Below are 19,150 nucleotides of genomic sequence, written 5' to 3'. Positions count from 1 at the left end.
CAGGTAGACATGGTGCTGGAGAAGTGCTAAGAGTTAGCTCTACATTTGGATTTACAGACATCAGGAAGAGAGTCACTGGGCCCGGCTTTTGGGCTTTTGAACCCTCAAAGCGCACTTCTATTGACACACTTGCTCCAACAAGGCCACACCTCCTAATCCTATTAAATAGTGCCACTCCCTGGTGACCAAGCATTCAAATCTATGAGCTTATGGAGGTCATTTTCACTCAAAGCACTGCAGTTACTTATTAGAAGTGTGTGCCTTCAAAGAGCTTTATCTTCTCCTCAGACTCATTTTCTCTCTCTCTCACTTTCCAGCTGCCTCGAGATGAGCAACTGCTCTTCTCCACCTCTGTCCCATGCATAACGGGCTAAGTGACAACAGACTGAAACAGTGACTCCAAAGAAGTCTTTCTTCCCTGTAAATGGATTTTCTCAGGTTATTTGGTCCCAGTTATAAAAAGCTAACTAAGACAGTCTATTTTAAAATAAACTTTCATATTAGAAGATAGTAGAGTTTTCAGTTTTCCATACTCCAGAGAGTGTGGCTTTCAAGCTTTACTAAGCAAGCTTGGAACACTGATGGCTGAGCCCCCTGGGAGTGTGCAATGAAGCAGGGTGGGACAGACTTAAGACTGATTCCTAACAGGCTCAGGTGATGCTGATGCTGCCTGTCTAGGAGTTACGCTGTGATGTACTACTCAGTGCTGTGAGTGAGACGACAGTGATGCTGACCACACAATAGATGATTACATTTCTTGGTTTCCATGATTATTTTATATCTCTTACTAAGTATATAAACATTAAAGGTCTAGTGATTTGTAATGTAAAAAAGATTTGATAAAGGCTCGATTTATTAACAAGTAAAATTAAATATTTCCATAAATGACGTAAGTTTAGAAATTTTTATTAACAGGAAAAGGCATTTTAGCAGAAAAGAAATAAAGCCTAGTCTTGTTACAATGATTTTTCGGGATGCTTCTAGTTTTTTCTCACTCTTCACTAGGCTTACCCTTCCCTAGCCCTTCCCACACACTTTTCCCAACCTGGCTATCAACACCCACTATTAAACACAAACAGACTCATTCAACTGTGAATTAACTTATTCACAAACTAAGCCTATATGCATGTACATTTTTATACCCACTCACTTTTATTAATACCATGCTGAGGTAGAAGAGCAGTGAAATCAAGTTAGTAAGAAAACTTGATTTTGCCAGCGTTGGAGAATGGGAGGGGGGGGTCTTATATAAGAGAACTGGTAATGCTAAGGCCAGTGAGGCAATTGGAGGCCAATCAGGCGTTCTATTTTTAGTTCTAAAGATAACCTGACTGAAAAAAAAAACCTTCAGAATGTTAACACACATGTTAATGAAATCTAAGTCTGAAAGGAGCTGAATCCTTTGCTCATATCAGTGAATGAAAGCCAAATTACAGGATGTGACATTTAGCTATTAAGGGAAGAAAAATAACAGCTCACAGCTGCTCCTATGTCCCCAAATATCAAGGCATTGTTTCTAGAGATAGGCTTTCTGCCTTTTCTCACAGATGGTTTATTAAAATCTAATTCAAAAGAAAAAAAACAATAACTATGGTGATTAATTAAACCTCATATCAATATCATAAATAGAACAGGAAAATCTTCGTCCTGACATATGCAACTGCAATATCGGAGGATATTGTAATACAGTAAAAAAGCAAAATTACATTTGTGAAAACCTGTCATTTATGTTTCATTCAGCCAATACTCGGGAACACTCCGTGCTAAATTGATAAGCAGTAATCATTTTCCTTCCTTTTAATAAACTGCTGCCAATTTGAGTTGGTTGCTTAGAAACATTAAGTAAAACACTTGAAGCCAATGTAAGGAGAACGTGACTGTGGTGAGGGCTGGTAGTATATTAAGATGTGTGTGGACTATAATACAGTTATGTAGCAGAGTGAGATAATCAACATTTTGCCATCTCACTATGTCTACTGGTTGACTAGTTGAAAATGGTATATATAGCTTTCTACAACTGCAGCAGTCAAAATGAAAACTGACATTTTGGTTGGCCATATAAAGACTGTTCCTGCGTAGCCATCACATATGACAAAAGTAGCTCAGAGATAAACAAGAGTGTCTGTGTAGACTGTGTGTTCAAGAGAAGGGACCTGGGTCTGTGTGCTGCTGACGAGGAAGTAACGACATACAAAGAGTTGCTGCTTTTAATACACAGCAGCAAAATGTTACACCCTAAGTTTCCAAAGTAACTAAAAAGCACAAGCCTTGAAAATAAGGGACTGGATCTGTTGCTTCCTGAGTTACTCTGTTAACCTTAGTCACTGAAGCTCTTGGGAAGCCAGCTCTGACATAAAATGGTCAGTCATTCCCAAGGTTGCAGAAAACCTGAAAGGCCAACTTGGGCGTGTAACTGAATGGACTGCCTGACTGCGAGTAGCTCACCCTTTCTTTGCTTAAGATTATCAGCTCTTCGAGATTCTTTATATTGTAACTATTTGTTTACTGCTCTAGCTGGAGGCATGAACCTGGGAGAGTAGAGCCTAAAAATGAGGCAGACTAAAGTCTCGTGCAATAGCCAACTTTATTCCGAGCATCAGATAATTTATACTCTGAAGGTTAAGAAGAGTCACCTGAGTAAAGTTTACAATCACAAGGACAAGCTGCATGTGGTACAAACATGTTTTTCCATAGAACATGGAATATGAATGTGAATCACATATGAGTCATATAAATAACAACAGCTGAAGTAAACTCACTCCTGTGTGCTACACAAGACAAATTTCAAGATCAATTCTGTGTTTTGAAGAAACTGAGGTTACAAGACTCACGTCTTGTTTTCTTATGAGTTTTCTCACAAGCACTCACAATTCTCACATGACTCCATTCTTGGACTGTGTTCTGACAACTATTCAAAAACAAAATGGACAAAACAATCAAATATTTAAAAAAATCTCTTATCAATGTGATTAATATCGTGACCTGTAATAGAGAAGATGAAGTAGCAAAGGAAAGTAAAATGTACCCACCACCTAAAAACCTCATTTCAGGGACAGGGTTCTGCTCTACAGCATGCTTTAAGGACAGTTTTGGAGGAATCAAAAGCCCTATCTTCTTTTCCTGGGTCTATATATTATATCCACAGATATGGTAGTTTAAAATATGCCCATAGATTCTTTGATGTTCCTTCAATCAAAATATGGAGTCTACCCAGTGGAGGAAGTGGAACACCAAGCAAGCCACATAACCTTTGACTTAACAGTCTTTCCGGCCTATGGGATGTGCTGGGGTAAGGATAGTGCAGAGAGTGTGGCCAACCAATGACTGTTCTAGCCTCAGACCCATGCCAGAAGAGTGAACCCACCTGACACTGCCTGGAGCTCCAGGACCCAGAGGCTGGATAGACCAGAGACCTGGGAAAAACCAAACATGACTGGGAAAAAAGTGTCAACGTAATGATGCCTAATGATATTTTGCTATACTCATAGATTGGTGTCTAGCTCAACTGTCATCAGAGCCAAATTTTAGGCAGAGCTCAGAGATCCTGATGAACAGAGGGAGGAAGGATTGTAGGAGCTAGAGAGGTCAAGGGAATCACAACAAAACCCACAGAATCAACTAACCTGGGCTCAAAGGAGCTCACAGAGACTGAACTAACAACCAGGTAGCCTGCATGGGACTGACCTAGGCCCTCTGCATATATGTTATGATTGTGTAGCTTGGTCCTCTTGTGGACTCCTAACGGTGGGAGCAGGGGCTGTATTTGACTCTTTTGTTGGCTTTTGGGACCCTACTCCTCATATTGTGTTGTCTTGCTCAGCCTTAACACAAGGAAAGATGCTTAGTCTTACTGCAACTTGATATGCCATGTTTTGTTGATATCCTTGGGAGGCCTAACCTTTTTTCTGAATAGAAATGGAGGAGGAAGGACTTGAAGGAGAGGAGAGAGAGGTTGGGATGTAAAATAAATAAATAAAATTTAAAAATTAAAGTAAAACAGGCTGAGTCTTATTGCCATCTCTTTGAATATGGGCCGATCTTACAGAATCCCTGTTAATAAATTGTGGTACAAATCATGACTTGATTATAAAAGGCCTTGCAAGTTTTGTTTGGCTTTCTCTTCGGGGATATTCAGTTTTGTAATTCAGTCATTATGCTGTACAGAAGCTAGGAAGCCACATACAAAGGCCACATGTAGGTGCCTTGTTCCAGTCCAATCTACAGTCCAAGAATCCAGCCACATTAATGTTCAGCAAGCTATCAGGTGGCTTTAGGTCCCTCATTTTCAAGCCAACTCAGATGATGCTCAAAGAAAAAAAGATCCCCTTCCAAATTACACATTTATGATATTAAATAAACATTGCCATTGTTTTAATTACTAAGTTTTTAGGTGGTTGTTATAATGCAAATAGATAATGGAAAATATGACTTTGTGTGAATCAAGTCATCTCTCAGAATTTCACGTCTCATCTTTAAACAAATAAAGGGTGCAGAAGACCTGGGCTTGGTTCCCAACACTCACATCTGGCAATCATAACTTCCCAAGATGGTTCAAGGGGATCTGATGCCCTCTTCTGGTCTCTGTGGGAACTTGCATGTATATGGTGTACATATACATATATGCATACACATATAAACATACATGGGTACATACAAATACACAATAAATTTTTTTTTAAAGGGACAAGTGGAGGCTTTTCAAGATAAATGGCCAATTGAGAAGTCTTTTAATTCCTCTCAAAATTCCATTAAAACTACAACAAAAGGTTTTCTGTTACCTTCACAACATAAATCCACACATTCAAAAAGAATACACAAAAGGCTATATAGCTTCAAAGGTAAAAAGAACGTGTGAACACTGACTCAGAAGATTCAAGACAGCCGAACACCAAGGCTCAATGAAGTAAGATAAAATGGAACTTTACTTACACTACTGAATTCCTGAAGGAGACAGTATCTGGACATGGCCATTGAAATAGTGAGGCTAAAATAGGAAGAACTGAAGTGAAAACCGAAGACAAACTCAGGTCCCTAGTTGGTCTCTGTCACTGGACCACATCCCTCCTCCACTCCTGCTCCAACAGAAGTCTGGAGATTTATTTTCTTTAGAGAGAATACAACAGCGGCACTGTGGACTGGGGAAATGTCACACAGATAGTAAGAACAGCAAGAATAAGGGTAGTAAATAATTAATTACTGACTTCTGAAAATGATCAGTCAATCAACACAACACTTGCACTCCTGTCCTCCCAACAAATCACACATTCAATAGAGCTTCACTCCACAATGGCCTCCCTCTCCCCATACCCCAGGAGATTACAGATTTCTTGGGGAATCTGACATGCCTCAAAAGAAATAATAATGTTAATTAACCAGATTTAATTCCCTAAACAGAAGCCCACCCATATCACCTTATGATAAAGCTTAAAGGTCAATAAACCTTACCCATGCCTCAGATTTCAATTATTTGGTTCCTTTCTGGAAATGATAAGCAGAAAACTAAAGCTTCTGATTTAATGCCTCCAATGTGGAAGATAAGAGATAAAAACAAAGACAAATAAAATTTGAATTAATCAAAATCCATGAAAGGAGGCAGGGTAGAAACCTATATTAGAAACCTCTCAGGATTTTTCTTCTGATGAATTAAAAAATCATGACATAAGAAATATTCTTATATTCTGTAAAAAATATTCAGAGTATGACAAAGAATTCTTAATAACTAAAGATACAAGTAAAGAAATTATAGGCATGTAGCAGCATGCCTATAATATCAGTTCTGCAGGAGGCTGAAGGCGAAGAATCATAAGTGTGGGTCAGTCTAGACCACTGCTGCACAGTGTTAGCCTAGGATTCTCAAAACTCTGCACTCCGTCCTCAGTAATGGTGGGAGGGAGAGACAGGGAGACAAGGAGAGGAAGGAAAAGAAAAAATGGGAATCTCCCAAAATACAGAACAACAAGAGTCAGGGAAGGAAAGAGAAAGGTGAGGGAAGAGAAAAGAAAAGAAGGGAAAAGAAAAGACAAAACAGGAGGTCAGAAGCTCTGGCTTTTGAACTACAGGAGACCTAGAGACGAAGGACAGAAACAGCAGAGGAAGGAAAAACTAAAAGTTTCTTCTAGAATTTAAAAACAGGAGCTGATAAAAAGGGTTTACCAAGCACATATCATAAGAGATTTAAAAGGATTCAAAACATTACTCTGCAATTTCAAACCCTAAGAGACAGACATGGTTCTGTAAGTTCTATGTTGTCAAAGGCAGAACTTCAGAGATAGCTGTCTTACAAACAGAGCCAGGAATCACAGTAGCCCAGATGAGGGCTTTCTTCTGTACGGTAGACAGAGTATGCTGGGAATCAGACATTTTTGACACTTGTCATTACCAAGATCTTGACTGCCTTTGTGTTCTTTTGCAACTGAGAGACTGAACAGGAGAACCCTGCACAGACTCAGTTATTCTTGGCTGGCCTGCCAGTGTGCTGGTGAAGTTCCTGCAGCTCCAGGGAGGCTCCCTAGCAGGGGGGACCTTGGGATGACTGTGGCTTATAATAAGTTCTGGTTTTACCCAATCACTGGGCAATGTTTAGTGAAACATTTCACTATTAGGATAAGAATTTGTACTATATCAAGCTGATGAAAGAAAATGCTGGCCATACTTTCAGGAGGGGAGGCTAAAATCTTTTTAGATTATGGATTACCCCATGGAAAAATGTCTGCCATAATTCAAACAGTGAAGGAGAAGATGAATAGGAATCTCACTTACACAACTTAAGTAAAACATAGCTCTCTGAACAGGTTAAGATAGGTCTCTTCTGTGTCATAGAATCTAATCAATATTTGTATGTATAATTCAACTATCATTTGGCTTAAAAGGACTTATTGGGAAATGTTACCATTTTTACTATTTTCTACAGAGAAAATATTTTATTGTTTATAATAAATAAATAAATTTAAAAATGTAGAAGGGATTACGAGCGTTAAACGGATAAGAGTGGACGGACAGCTGCAGGCAGTCAGCTGGCAGTGTGAGCACCAGGCGAAGGATATAAAGAAATAATCTGGAAGTTCCTTCTCTTAGCTCAGTGCTTGTGCTCCTTTTGACTACTTCAGTTTTGGCACGAAGCAGAAACAGGGAAAGACCGGAGTAGATTAGTCATAACAGGTGGTGTTTATGTCACTGTCTATAAGAGTACTTTTCTAATAATTCAGCAAAAATAGAGCCAAGGATGGGAGAAAGGAAGAAAGTGTGTGGGGAACTGTTATAAGTCACAGAACTTGAGTCATCAGAACCAAATAAAGCGATGCATTCACTAGCTTTTGGAATGGACCTTTTACCAAGTTCAATGAAGAGTATGTAAAATGCAACCATGAATGAAAGGTACTTTTAAGACTTCGACATAGAAATACAAGTTATTTCTGTAGAAGATGCTTTATCGAAATAGATGCTTCATACCAGATTGTCTTACAGAAAAGACTAGAGAAGGCTTTGATACCCCAGGAGGGTAAAAAGGCCAGCCTAGAAAAAGTGCTTCCCATTTCTTTCTTCATTCAGTAAATTATCTACCAAGTACAGACTACATGGGTCATGATGCTGGGCCCTAGAGACAGCTGGACTAAAAACTCAAGAATATTAGAAATACGTACATGCCCAGATCTGACAGTCACAGTTCCAGGAATATCTTACAAATATTTTGCAGATGAACAAAATGGCATATATGTATGTATAAAGTCACTTGTTGAGGTACTGTTTCTGCTAAGAAAAAAAAGTGGATACAATTCATTTTTTAAATGGGGTCTGAATGAAGGTGTACATCTAATATAATGTAATATAGTTGTAAAAAAACAAGAAATAACTTAAATGAAACAACTGAAAATAACAACCCAAACTGCTGGACAATGTACTCATAGTTGTCTTTTAGGTAGGGAAATAAGAATATCTATCTATCTATCTATCTATCTATCTATATATATATATATATATTTACATAAAATACAGGAGACAGAACAAAACAATATGATAGCGACATACATGGAGCTACTTATTTTTATAGCTTTTTAAAAACTCTTGAACAATTCTACTAAGATTTAAAAGAAAAGCTCCAGGGCAGACACACTATAAATCTCAGCAGCTGCCCAGAGGAGGACAGAGGAGAAAAGGAAAACAGCTGAGCTATATGAGTTCAGCTGGCAGGGAGGTCGGCTGTATGCTGACAGGCGGCTGTATGGTGACAGGTGGCTGTATGGTGACAGGCAGCTGTATGGTGACAGGCAGCTGTATGGTGACAGGCTGTATGGTGACAGGCGGCTGTATGGTGACAGGCTGTATGGTGACAGGCAGCTGTATGGTGACGGGCGGCTGTATGGTGACAGGCGGCTGTATGGTGACGGGCGGCTGTATGGTGACAGGCGGCTGTATGGTGACAGGCGGCCGCATGGCTGGCAGGGAAGGTTTAGAGGAGTGAAGCCACAGCACTGGGAAGACAATGTGTTAGGAAGGGCAGATAGAAAAGAGAACAGGAAAGAGAAAACTATGCTTTCCAAGTAGTTCTGAAAAGCAGGCAGACTTCTGAAGCTGCATGTCTGTGCTCTGTAGGAGACTGCCTGCTGTGGGGGTAGGAATACAAGGGAGAAGTACACTATCCATTAGAGGGATGATTTTTCTACCATCTCTTTAGGGTGCCTTAAGGTGAGCCTGCTTTCGAAAAACATTAATGTGATATTTCAAAAGGTTAATTCTGATCAAAACAACAGCCCTTTCTCTCCCCAAAATATACACTTGAGGAGCATAGAGTAGTAAAATACATAAGTAAACCAATGCAGCAAAATATTTTTTCAGATATGCATTTCTCCAGGAATAGTTAAGAAAATAACTAAGACACTCACCCTGGCTTAGGGGAAGGTGGTAGAGATTTAGCTCAAGATCAGTTCATGTTCAAAGGAAACCTGGATCTCAGGGTCACTTGAGGCCTTGGAGACACTCTCAAGGTAGAAATCCTCAAGTGGCAAATCCTTTGCTCTCACCAGACAGAAAGGCCAGCACTGGGTTCCCTCTAACTGCTTATTTCAGTCTCTCCTTCAAACTGCTCCTAAATGGAAACTCTGGACTAACCCTGCAAATACATCACAGGACCCTCCTGCAGATCTAATCACAGATCTAGGTCCACCTTTTCCTTTGGTTATTTCAGAGTGACGGAGATGCACTTCTCAAGTAAGAATTAAAGAGCTCATGTCACACCAGGCTCTGTCAAGAATAAACTCATAAACTAGCCGAACTGGGAATGAAACACCGGCCTCCAGGTAACTCGGAGTTCACATCCACTCTTTCCTGAAATACTAAAAAGAAGACATCTTTCAAAAGGCTTGAGGAAGAACTTCTTTTAAAGGTGTTTTATGCCTTTTTTTAAAAAATATGTTTTAAATAAGTCTAAAGGGGGGAAAGAGAAATACAAAACAAAAAAGTAAAGACTTTTACTTTTTTTTTTTAGCCACACAACTCCACTCCTACTTTGCTTATCTTCTGGGTCATTTTTTTTGGAAGATGCATCATCTCCAGCAGCTGTTGTAGTAGGTAAAACGCCTACACTTCTCAGCTTTTTCAAAGGACAGCCAACTTGACAGGCTTACCTAGTCACATGATCTGGAGGGAGGAAAGGATCCCTCAGCTGTTAGGGAACCCACGCTGGGCTTCCTCAGCTTCTATAACACCACTTGGAGATTAGATGGGAGACAAGTTGTTAAGAGAATACCTGGCCATAGGTCCTGCCAACAGGACAGGAAGCAAAGGATAAAACTGCTAAGAATCAAACTTCAGAAGAAATAACCTCATGTACAAGCGAGAGAGGCTTCTCACAAAACCAAGGAATTATAAGAATACTTCCACAAAGACGACTAGTTTAATTTTCAGTCAATAGAAGAACTTTCTCTGTAGCACCTGTGACATGTGCACACACCAGGATGAAGGACACATTCAGACAGAATGGCCAGATGTTCTAGTAAGTTCTAGTAAGGTAAAGAAGTCTGCTGAAAGACCTATCCATCTAGAGTGACATGTGCAAAAATTCCAAGGGGAGTTATTCCACAAGACTGGCTTCTATGAGAGAAAAACAGGCAAGAAATTGGAGTTTGGCTAGGTGGAACATATTTAGTCAATGAATCTACTCAAAAACCTGTAGGCACATGAAGTGACAAGCCTAGTTCACAAATCAAGTGTGGTGATAATTTGTAATTTAAGAAATAAAGCTTGCCTGAAGATCAGAGGACAGAGTCAGCCACAGAGTTAAACACAGAGGTCAGGCAGTGGTGGCACATATCTTTAATCCTAGCATTCGGGAGGCAGAGATCAGTCTGGATCTCTGTGAGTTCAAGGCCACACTGGGTTACATAAGATTGATCCAGTCTAGGAGAGAAACAGAGCCAGGCAGTGGTGGCACACACCTTTAATCCTAGTACTTGTGAGTCACACACCTTTAATCCCAGCACTAGAAAGGCTGACACAGGAAGTGATATGGCTGGGCAGAGAAAGGAATATAAGATGGGAGGAGGCAGGAACTCAGCCCTTTCGGCTGAGGACTCAGAGGCATTCAATCAGAGGATTCATGGAGACAGGATCTCACCTTCCATTCGGCCTGAGGATTTGGTAGTGGTGAGAAGTTTCTCTAGTGGCTTATTCCTTTGTCTCTCTGATCTTTCAGCATTTACCCCAATATCTGGCTCTGGGTTTTTATTATAAGACCATTTAGGATTTGTACAACAATCAAGGTATCTGTACAGATAGGAGAGCAAGAGACTGGCATACACATGGTACACAGACAGACACACGGTACACAGACACACACTCAGGCTACGCACCCATGCATAAAATAAACACCCATAAATAAAATGAAAGAGAAAGGGTTAGGTAGAATCAGAATGGAGACTCAGAGGCTAAGCAATTTAAACAGAAAGTCCAAACGAAGGTCACTGCTATCGATCACAGTGTGACTTGCTATCATCCTCCATAGCCCAGTTCAGTTTTCTTGAGGTTGACAGGTCGGTCCCTGCTGTGCCGAATTGTATCCCTGTACCCTCTTAAATGATATGTTAAAGTCCTAAACCTCAAACCTGTGGACATGGCCCTAAAATAGGGAGACTATCCAGATCCTAAGCATAAAACCTAGGACATCCTTCCAGACTTCCGACCTCCAGAGCTGTGAGCTAATAACTGGGTGCTGTTTCAAAACCATCGGATCACAACAATTCATTATGTAGCAATAGAAAACAATATGATGAGATTTTACTTGACTATTGTGAAGGTCCAATAAAAAATTCTTTCTAAATTATGAAAATAAACATTATGCAGTTGATACGTCTAAATAGAAATCATCTTCCATAACTCATCTAATTCATCTAATTTTCTTTATTTCTCTACTTCTATAATGCTACCACAATTATAGCTTTGTTTAACTGTGTTGTGGAACTGTGTAAAACACATACCTCTAGGATATGACCCATGTGTGATGGAACATATATGTGAGGGTGAGGGTGTACATAAATCAGAGAAATGAAGATGTTATCAGGCAAAGGTGAAGAAACACAAAACAAATATTTGAAGTTTGGATGCCCCCATGCTCTAGCCAGACAAAATAACTACATAGATGGTCAATTACTCTTACCACAATGTTCATTTTGGCAGTGCATGCTGACATGAGACCTACTGTACAGTCTAATTTCTAAGATTGTACCTTGTGTTTTTACAGGGTAAGGGACATTGAAGAAAACGTAAATAATTTATATTTTCAATGACAAAAGAAGTTGTATAAAGCTGGGTGGTGGTGGCACATGACTTTAGTCCCAACACTCAGGAGGCAGAAGCAGGTTGGTCTCCATGAGTTTGAGGCTAGCCTGGTCTACAGAGCTAGTTGCAGGACAGCCAGGGCTAACACAAACAAATCCTGTCTCAAAAAAAAAAAGTTATATAAAGAAACACTAATAACATATGTCTAATCCTCCTGATGGAAATCATTAACAGATTTGTGAAAAGCCTTAGAGAAGAATCAAAATATGTACTCAAAGGATAAAAGGTTTGATCCACTTAAAAATATTGGCATCAAGCTGGGCGGTGGTGGAGCACGCCTTTAATCCCAGCACTCAGGAGGCAGAGGCAGGTGGATCTCTGTGAGTTCAAGGCCAGCCTGGTCTACAAAGTGAGTTCCAGGAAAGGCGCAAAACTACACAGAGAAACCCTGTCTCGAAAAACAAAAACAAAAAACAAACAAAAAAATAGGAGTTAAAACCTACCTTTATTTTATAATTGCTTCTTTTAATCTTATAATATACTATAGGCATTTCCCCCATTTTTTATATCCTATAACATTCTTTTGAATAGAAGCACAGCATTTACAATACAAATTGATATAATGCAGTTGCCCAACCTCCTGTTCCAGATCCTACTACAGACAATGTACACCCTTCCTTTCCCTTCCGTCTTTGCACACAGACCATGTTGCTTCCTTAGACTAAACTCCTACAGGTAGAATTACTAGGTTGCTGAGTCTATCTGCATATTTGAAAATCTTCTGCATAGTCTTTCAGTACTTTTATAATTAAATTGTTCTAACTACTATTTTTGAGAGGTCCGCCAGTTGTTCTAATTATGCTTTTTGAGTAATTTAATACCACTTATGGCACACCGAGGGCATGGGTCCTCCTATGTCCTCTTGGATATTTATCCTTATAAGTCAAGTATGGAATGATTTTGCCAAGTATTCTCAAAGAACTGTTGTAATTATTAAATATGTAGAATAAATTGGATGATGTTTCTATGATTTTTCCATTCAAACTTTTTGTCTTTTGATAGTTTCATATTTTCTCTATATAACTTTTGCCTATTTCCTTTTGGGGTTTATTTCTAGTATTTCATATATTTTCTAACATGTTTTCTAATAATCTGCTGCTTAAATATTGGCACTATATTAAATATCTGTATCATATTTATATGCTGTCATGAAGGTCAGAATATGAAGTGCCCCCATAAAAGGCCCATGTGTTGAAGGCTTACTCCTTAGGTAGTGGCAATATTGAGATGTGAATGGATCGTGAATGTGTAAATTTCATCAATCTACTAAATCCACCCATGAGTTTATACTAAAGGGACTATTAGAAGGTAGAGCAGAAAGTAGGTCACCGGGGGCATGACTTTTAAGGGCTATCTTATGCTCGGTCTCTCCTTGCCTCTTTCCCTCTGCTTCCCAGTTGCCATAAAGTAATCAAATATCGTCTCACATGCCCTCCCCACTGCATGTTCTATCCCACCACAGGCACTGAAACATAGACCATGAGCCAAAATATAAATCCTTATTCATTGAGGCTGTTTCTCTCAGGTATTTGTTACAATGGTAGAAAGGTTACTGCAAATGTATTATACAAAGATACATACTATATATTTTACATATGCATCATATTCTACATATGCCATAGCTCTCACTCTAATCAGACTTTACTATTCACTACTTTTTATTTTATTCTTACTCTAGATAACACCTAAAACTTTTAGGTTAAAAGTAATGATTCTGGATCTTCTTGTAAATATTTACATAGCTTATTTCTCTTTTTTCGTAATAACTAAACTTATAGAAAAAGTGCTAAGTAATTAAAAGTACACTGTAAGTAGTTTGCTCCTCTAGCAAACTCCCAGCCAGGACACAGACCATTACCATTCCTGATGTTCGGGAGAGCCAGAGGGGTAGGGGAGCTTCTGTTTTCCGCGGCTTCTTTCTTCTGGGTCACTGTGGAGACAAAGCTGCTGAAAGTGGAGGTCTGGCCCTTGGGTGCTCTGTCCAAGCCCTAAAAACAAAACAGTCAACGTTTTAACATCATTTCTCCTGACTGCAGCTAAGCAATTTTATTGTAGAAATCAAAGTGTTATCATAGAGTATTTGCTTTTATGACAGAAAGACAATGAAATTGTCATATATGCAACTGACCAAATCTCTTAGCGTAACAGAGCCACGTCAATCATCTAACTATGTACAAACTGGTAAGGTACCTATTTCACAGTTATGACAGTTAACAAATTCTACTCACAGAGTAGTTAGCACTTCTCCTTGTACACAATATATATTCCATAATGTTAACTATTTTAATTATGTATTTGGATAATACTGTTTTTATGAGCTCCAAATTTGTAAGTTTTAATAATGTATGAATTACATTACAGGTTGATTTATAAATCTTTTAATAATCATTTGATCCACTTTAAAAATTCAAATAAAATAATAAATCCTTTAGTGCTGATTTTTTTCCAAAGCATTATAATTATATTGTGGGTATACCAGGATTAAGAAAAATGTTCTAAACATGTAGGGATCCTTAGGTATAGACCACAGAGCTCTCTAAACAAGAAATTATCCATTAACACATTTTCTACTACAACAACTCCAAAAATTCTTAAAATATTTAATTAGCTTGTACTTTGTAAATAATAAAACATAAGCAGAGCACAATTGAACTACAGTGCTGACTGAGGCCTTTTCTTAGTTCTTCGATCTTTATGAACTCATGTTCCAGATCTTAGGTTCTGTTTTGTTTGAGACAAGGCCTCACTATGTACCCCTGCTGGCCTGAAACTTGGTATACAGCTTAGACTAGCCTTGGACTCCTGTCTCCACCTCCCCAATGCTGAGATCACAGATATATACCTCCACACCCCACTTTCCAGCTCCCAGAATCTTGAGAATAGTAGTTAACCTCTTAACATACTTTGTTCACATTTCCTGTGTGTTTGTGTGTGTCGAGGGGGTTTTGTGTGTGTGTGTGTGTGTGTGTGTGTTGTGTGTACATGTGCATGTGCCCATGTAAATGTGTGCTGTGCTGCCCAAGGGGAGGCCAGAGGGCTATCTCAGGGTATCTGCTCTCTCCTTCCACCATGTAGATCCTGGTGATTGAACTCAGGTCAGCAGTCTCAGTGGCAAGCACCTTACCCACTGAGCCATCTTGCCAGCCCCACATCTACTTTTTAATTAAAGGTAGTTTTATTTTCATAGTAGTAAAATGAAGAGTTTTCAAAATGAGTTTCTTTATTCACTCACCAGATTGATTCCCTTTTATAACCAATTCATACATAATATAGCAAAAACGTTTATGCTCACCAAATCTTCATGTGTTCTCACGAAATGTCCTGCGCCCTTACAGAGCCGTCATTACCTCTGATAGGCTATGGACAGAAATACCATCTATCGGTTCTGGAGAGAAGTGCTGACACATTTGGGACTGCTGGGGAAACCCAGCTCTGCTGTTTTCCAGCACTGGGACAACGGCGGGTGCTAGAGCGGAGGTGCTGGATTATTCAGGAGCTTGGGTCCTGAGTGATGGATTCTATGAAGCAGCGTCACTTCTGACCCACAGGCTATCCACTAGCAACAATGAAACTTCTTTTATTGTTGAAAACACTGAAATTAGAGCTGTGTAACTGAAACAACAGCTCAGAACTGGTCTGTGAAGTTCTTTCTGTTTTCACTTTTCTGTAAACCAATCCTCTTGTTAATTCTTGCAATGTATTTAAATTACTCCAGAGAATTAACGGTTTCCTTCTTGGTCCACTATGCTGCACTAGGGTCCTTATTGATCACAGGGTTTGACGTAACTTGGGCACAGGCTCTAAGTCCACTGTTTTTCTTTTTAAAAAGATTATTAGAATTAAAAGAGCTAAGAGAAAATAAATTTCAGGTACTACACACACAGTGTTTAAATTTCTGGATTTAAGCGACTTTGGAAACCTTATTTCATGGGTGTGAACACTGGAGACTTCTGGGAGTCACCAAAGTCAGGAGGCTAACAAGCACCAGAAATGTGACAGCTGGGCTGAGGAATGGCTCAGGCAGCAGAACAGACTCAAGTGGTCCTCAGAAGCCAGGCAACAAGAACTCTGGTGGACGCCTCCTGCTTTACCAGAGGCCACACTGGCACCCAGAACCCCAGGTAAGCCTCCTACCCACAGACCACCAACACTCCCTGAGTGCCTGCCCAGCCTACCCCCCCCAACCACCCCTCCTCCCCTGTCACCATGCCCCAGCCTACAATTCTGGTGGAAGCCCCCTGCCCCACCAAAGGCCACCAGACACCAGCAGAGGCCCGGGTAGGCCAGTTGTCCGCTGACTGCCTCCACTTTCTCGGTGCTTGCCCAGTCCACCCCAACCGGCCCTCCCCTTCTCATCACCATATCCTGTCCCCCAACTCCAGCTGAGGCACCCTGCTGGACCAGAGGACACACAGGTCAGCCACTAGAACCTCAGCACTGTCCTCAATCAGTGTCTGTCCAGCCTACCTCCAACCCCCCCACTCCTCCCCATCATCATATCCTGGCACCCAGCTCCTGTGGACCCCAGACTGGACCAGAGGCCATGCTGGCCAATAGAACCCCAGCCCCCAACTCAGATAGAGACCCTCTACCCAACCACAGGCCACTCAAGCCAGAAGACCAGAGAGGAAACAGAAACACCCATCCAACAAAGACAAACTCAGAAATTGGCACCTAGACCTATAATTAACCCAAACCCAGATGTCTAGATGCCAGTGTAAGAACACAGTCAACAATAGCCAGGGCAACATGTCACCACCAGAGTCCAGCTAACCTACCATAGCAAGTCCTGAGTGTTCAAACACAGCTTCAGCATAAGAAAATGACCTCAAAACTAACTTTATGAAGATGATAGAGGTCTTCAAAGAGGAAATGAATACATCCCTTAAATTGAGGGAAAGACAAACAAAAAATTGGAGGAAATAAATAAATCCCTTAAAGTAAGCCCCAAAAAGAAAAAAACAGTTGAAGAAAATGACAAAACTGTTCAAGACCTGAAATTGGAAATAGAGGCAATAAGAGAACACAAACTGAAGGAATCCTGGAGGCGGAAAATCTAGGAAAGGGAACCACAGACGCAAGCATTACCAACAAAATACAAGCGATAGAACAAAGAATCTCAGGTGTTGAAGACACAATAGAAGAAATATATACATCGGCCAAAGAAAATTTAGATCTAAAAAATTCCTGACACAAAACAGCCAGGAAATCTGAGATACTATGAAAAGACCAAACATAAGAATAATAGGAATAGAAGAAGGAGAAGAATCCCAGCACAAAGATTTAGAAAATATTTTTTAACAAAATCATAGAAGAAAAATTTCCTACCTAAAGAAAGGAAGCCTATAAAGGTACAAGAATCTTAAAGAACACCAAATAGACTGGACCAAAAAAGAAAGTTCCCTTACCACATATTAATCAAAACATTAAACATACAGAACAAAGAAAGAATATTAAAAACTACAAGGGAAAAGACCAAGTAACATATAAAGGCAGACCTATCAGAATTATACCCAACTTCTCAATGGAGACTCTAAAAGCCAGAAGGGCCTGGACAGATGTGCCGCAAACTCTAAGAGACCACAGATGCCAGCCCAGACTATTATACCCAGTAATAAAACTCCCATAGATGGAGAAAATAAGATATTCCATGATAAAGTCAAATTCAAGCAACATTTATCTACAGATCCAGTTCTATAGAGGGTGCTAGAAGGAAAACTCCAACCTAAGGAGGTTAACTACAACCATGAAGAAGAGGATTAAATAACCCCACCAGCAAAACCAAAAGAAGGGAAAAATACACACCACCAACAACAACAACACCAACACCAACAACAATAACAATAACAACAAAATAAGAGGAATTAGCAATCATTGATCATTGATATCTCTCAATACCTGATATAGAAACACAGTATATAGACATGATGGGACAAAAGGGTAGATTATTGAATCTACTTTTAAAGAGCAACAACTTGCTTAAAATATTTTACATTGCTATGGATTTTAGTTTATTGATACAAATTTAAAGTTAATTTTGTTATACTGTATGTATATTTTTACTCTTGTTTACGGTATTGTTTATACAATTCATTTAAAATTGTAATGTATAATTAAGAGATACAGATTAATAATTAGTCATCTATGATAATCAAACTTATGGCATGTTAGTTAAGTTTTCTAGGTATACATAGATATATTTCAATTAAGTAGGTAATCTTCAAACACTTCAAAGACCTACAGAATATGGCATTTAAAATGTTTTAAGAACTTTGACTTTCTGGACATTGAGACACATCTGCTCCTGACAGCCCCAATCTACTTCAGAGAAGATAATGGGCATTGAAGAAACTCATTATAGAGTTTGCTTTCTTTGTGGAAAAAGTTAGCCACTGGGCAAATAAGTGCCCTTGTGTTGACTGACTGACAGCATGTTGTATAAACTGGACATGCAGGACCCATAGGAAGCTGACCACTGAACTTTGCAAGGCAAAATGGTCCTTCAGATTCCTGTTTCAAAGAAGAAACTGCCAGGCATTCTACAGAACACAGAGAAAAGCGACTGAGAGACTCTAGGCCTGTAGGCTAAAGAATAGATGCCCTAACATTGCAGAAGAACTTTGGGTGACTGTCCAGGTAGCCAGCTGTTTCTGTCATTCTAGATTTTTGAAAATTGCTTACAATGCACTTCCTGTTTACTTAGATAATATTATATCCTTCTGAGGTCTCTGATGTAGTTGAAGATTAGATAGTTATAATTTTCCTTGGTTATAATAAAAGATAAATTAGATATAAAACTTTAAACTCACAAATATAGGATAGATGATAGAATATTTTCTTTAACTTTGCCAAATACAAATAGACTAGATATTGTAACTGTAGTTCTTGCTTGATAATTGTTCCATTATATGTAATTTTACTATATTAAAGTTAAAACCTTCCTTTTGATTAGACAGAAAAGAGGAGGTGTTGTGGAATGTTGTTCTGTATGCTGTGAATGTTGTTCTGATTGGTTGATAAATAAAATGCTTATTGGCCAGTAGCCAGGCAGGAAGTATAGGCAGGATAAGCAGACAAGGAGAATGCTGGGAAGAGGAAGGTTGAGTCAGGGGTCATCAGCCAGACACAGAGGAATCAAGATGACAAGGCAGTGCTGAGAAAAAGTACCAAGCCACATGACTAAACATAGATAAGAATTATGGGTTAATTTGAATTAAGAGCTAGTCAGTAATAAGCCTGAGCTAATGGCCATACAGTTCATAATTAATATAAGCCTCTGTGTAATTGTTTTATAAACAGCTGTGGTACTGTGGGGCCGGGC

General features: G+C 39.4%; 1 protein-coding gene across 3 annotated transcripts in view; it reads right to left on the bottom strand.

The window, feature by feature from the left end:
- The window catches only part of Hectd2 (HECT domain E3 ubiquitin protein ligase 2), an 81,117-nt gene that overhangs the window by 42,815 nt on the left and 19,152 nt on the right, over positions 1-19,150 (bottom strand). For 2 of the 3 annotated variants that reach the window (XM_028882874.2, XM_028882872.2), the window contains exon 2: positions 13,682-13,817. In XM_028882874.2, the coding sequence (XP_028738707.1) occupies positions 13,682-13,817 (136 nt within the window). The remainder of the gene's footprint in view (positions 1-13,681; positions 13,818-19,150) is intronic. The other variant, XM_028882873.1, reaches the window with a different exon arrangement.

This window comes from Peromyscus leucopus, chromosome 1 (genome assembly GCF_004664715.2).
Source record: "Peromyscus leucopus breed LL Stock chromosome 1, UCI_PerLeu_2.1, whole genome shotgun sequence".
Taxonomy (NCBI): domain Eukaryota; kingdom Metazoa; phylum Chordata; class Mammalia; order Rodentia; family Cricetidae; genus Peromyscus; species Peromyscus leucopus.
The sequence above is the reverse complement of the archived record's forward strand: the minus strand, read 5'-3'. Positions and strand labels throughout refer to the sequence as shown.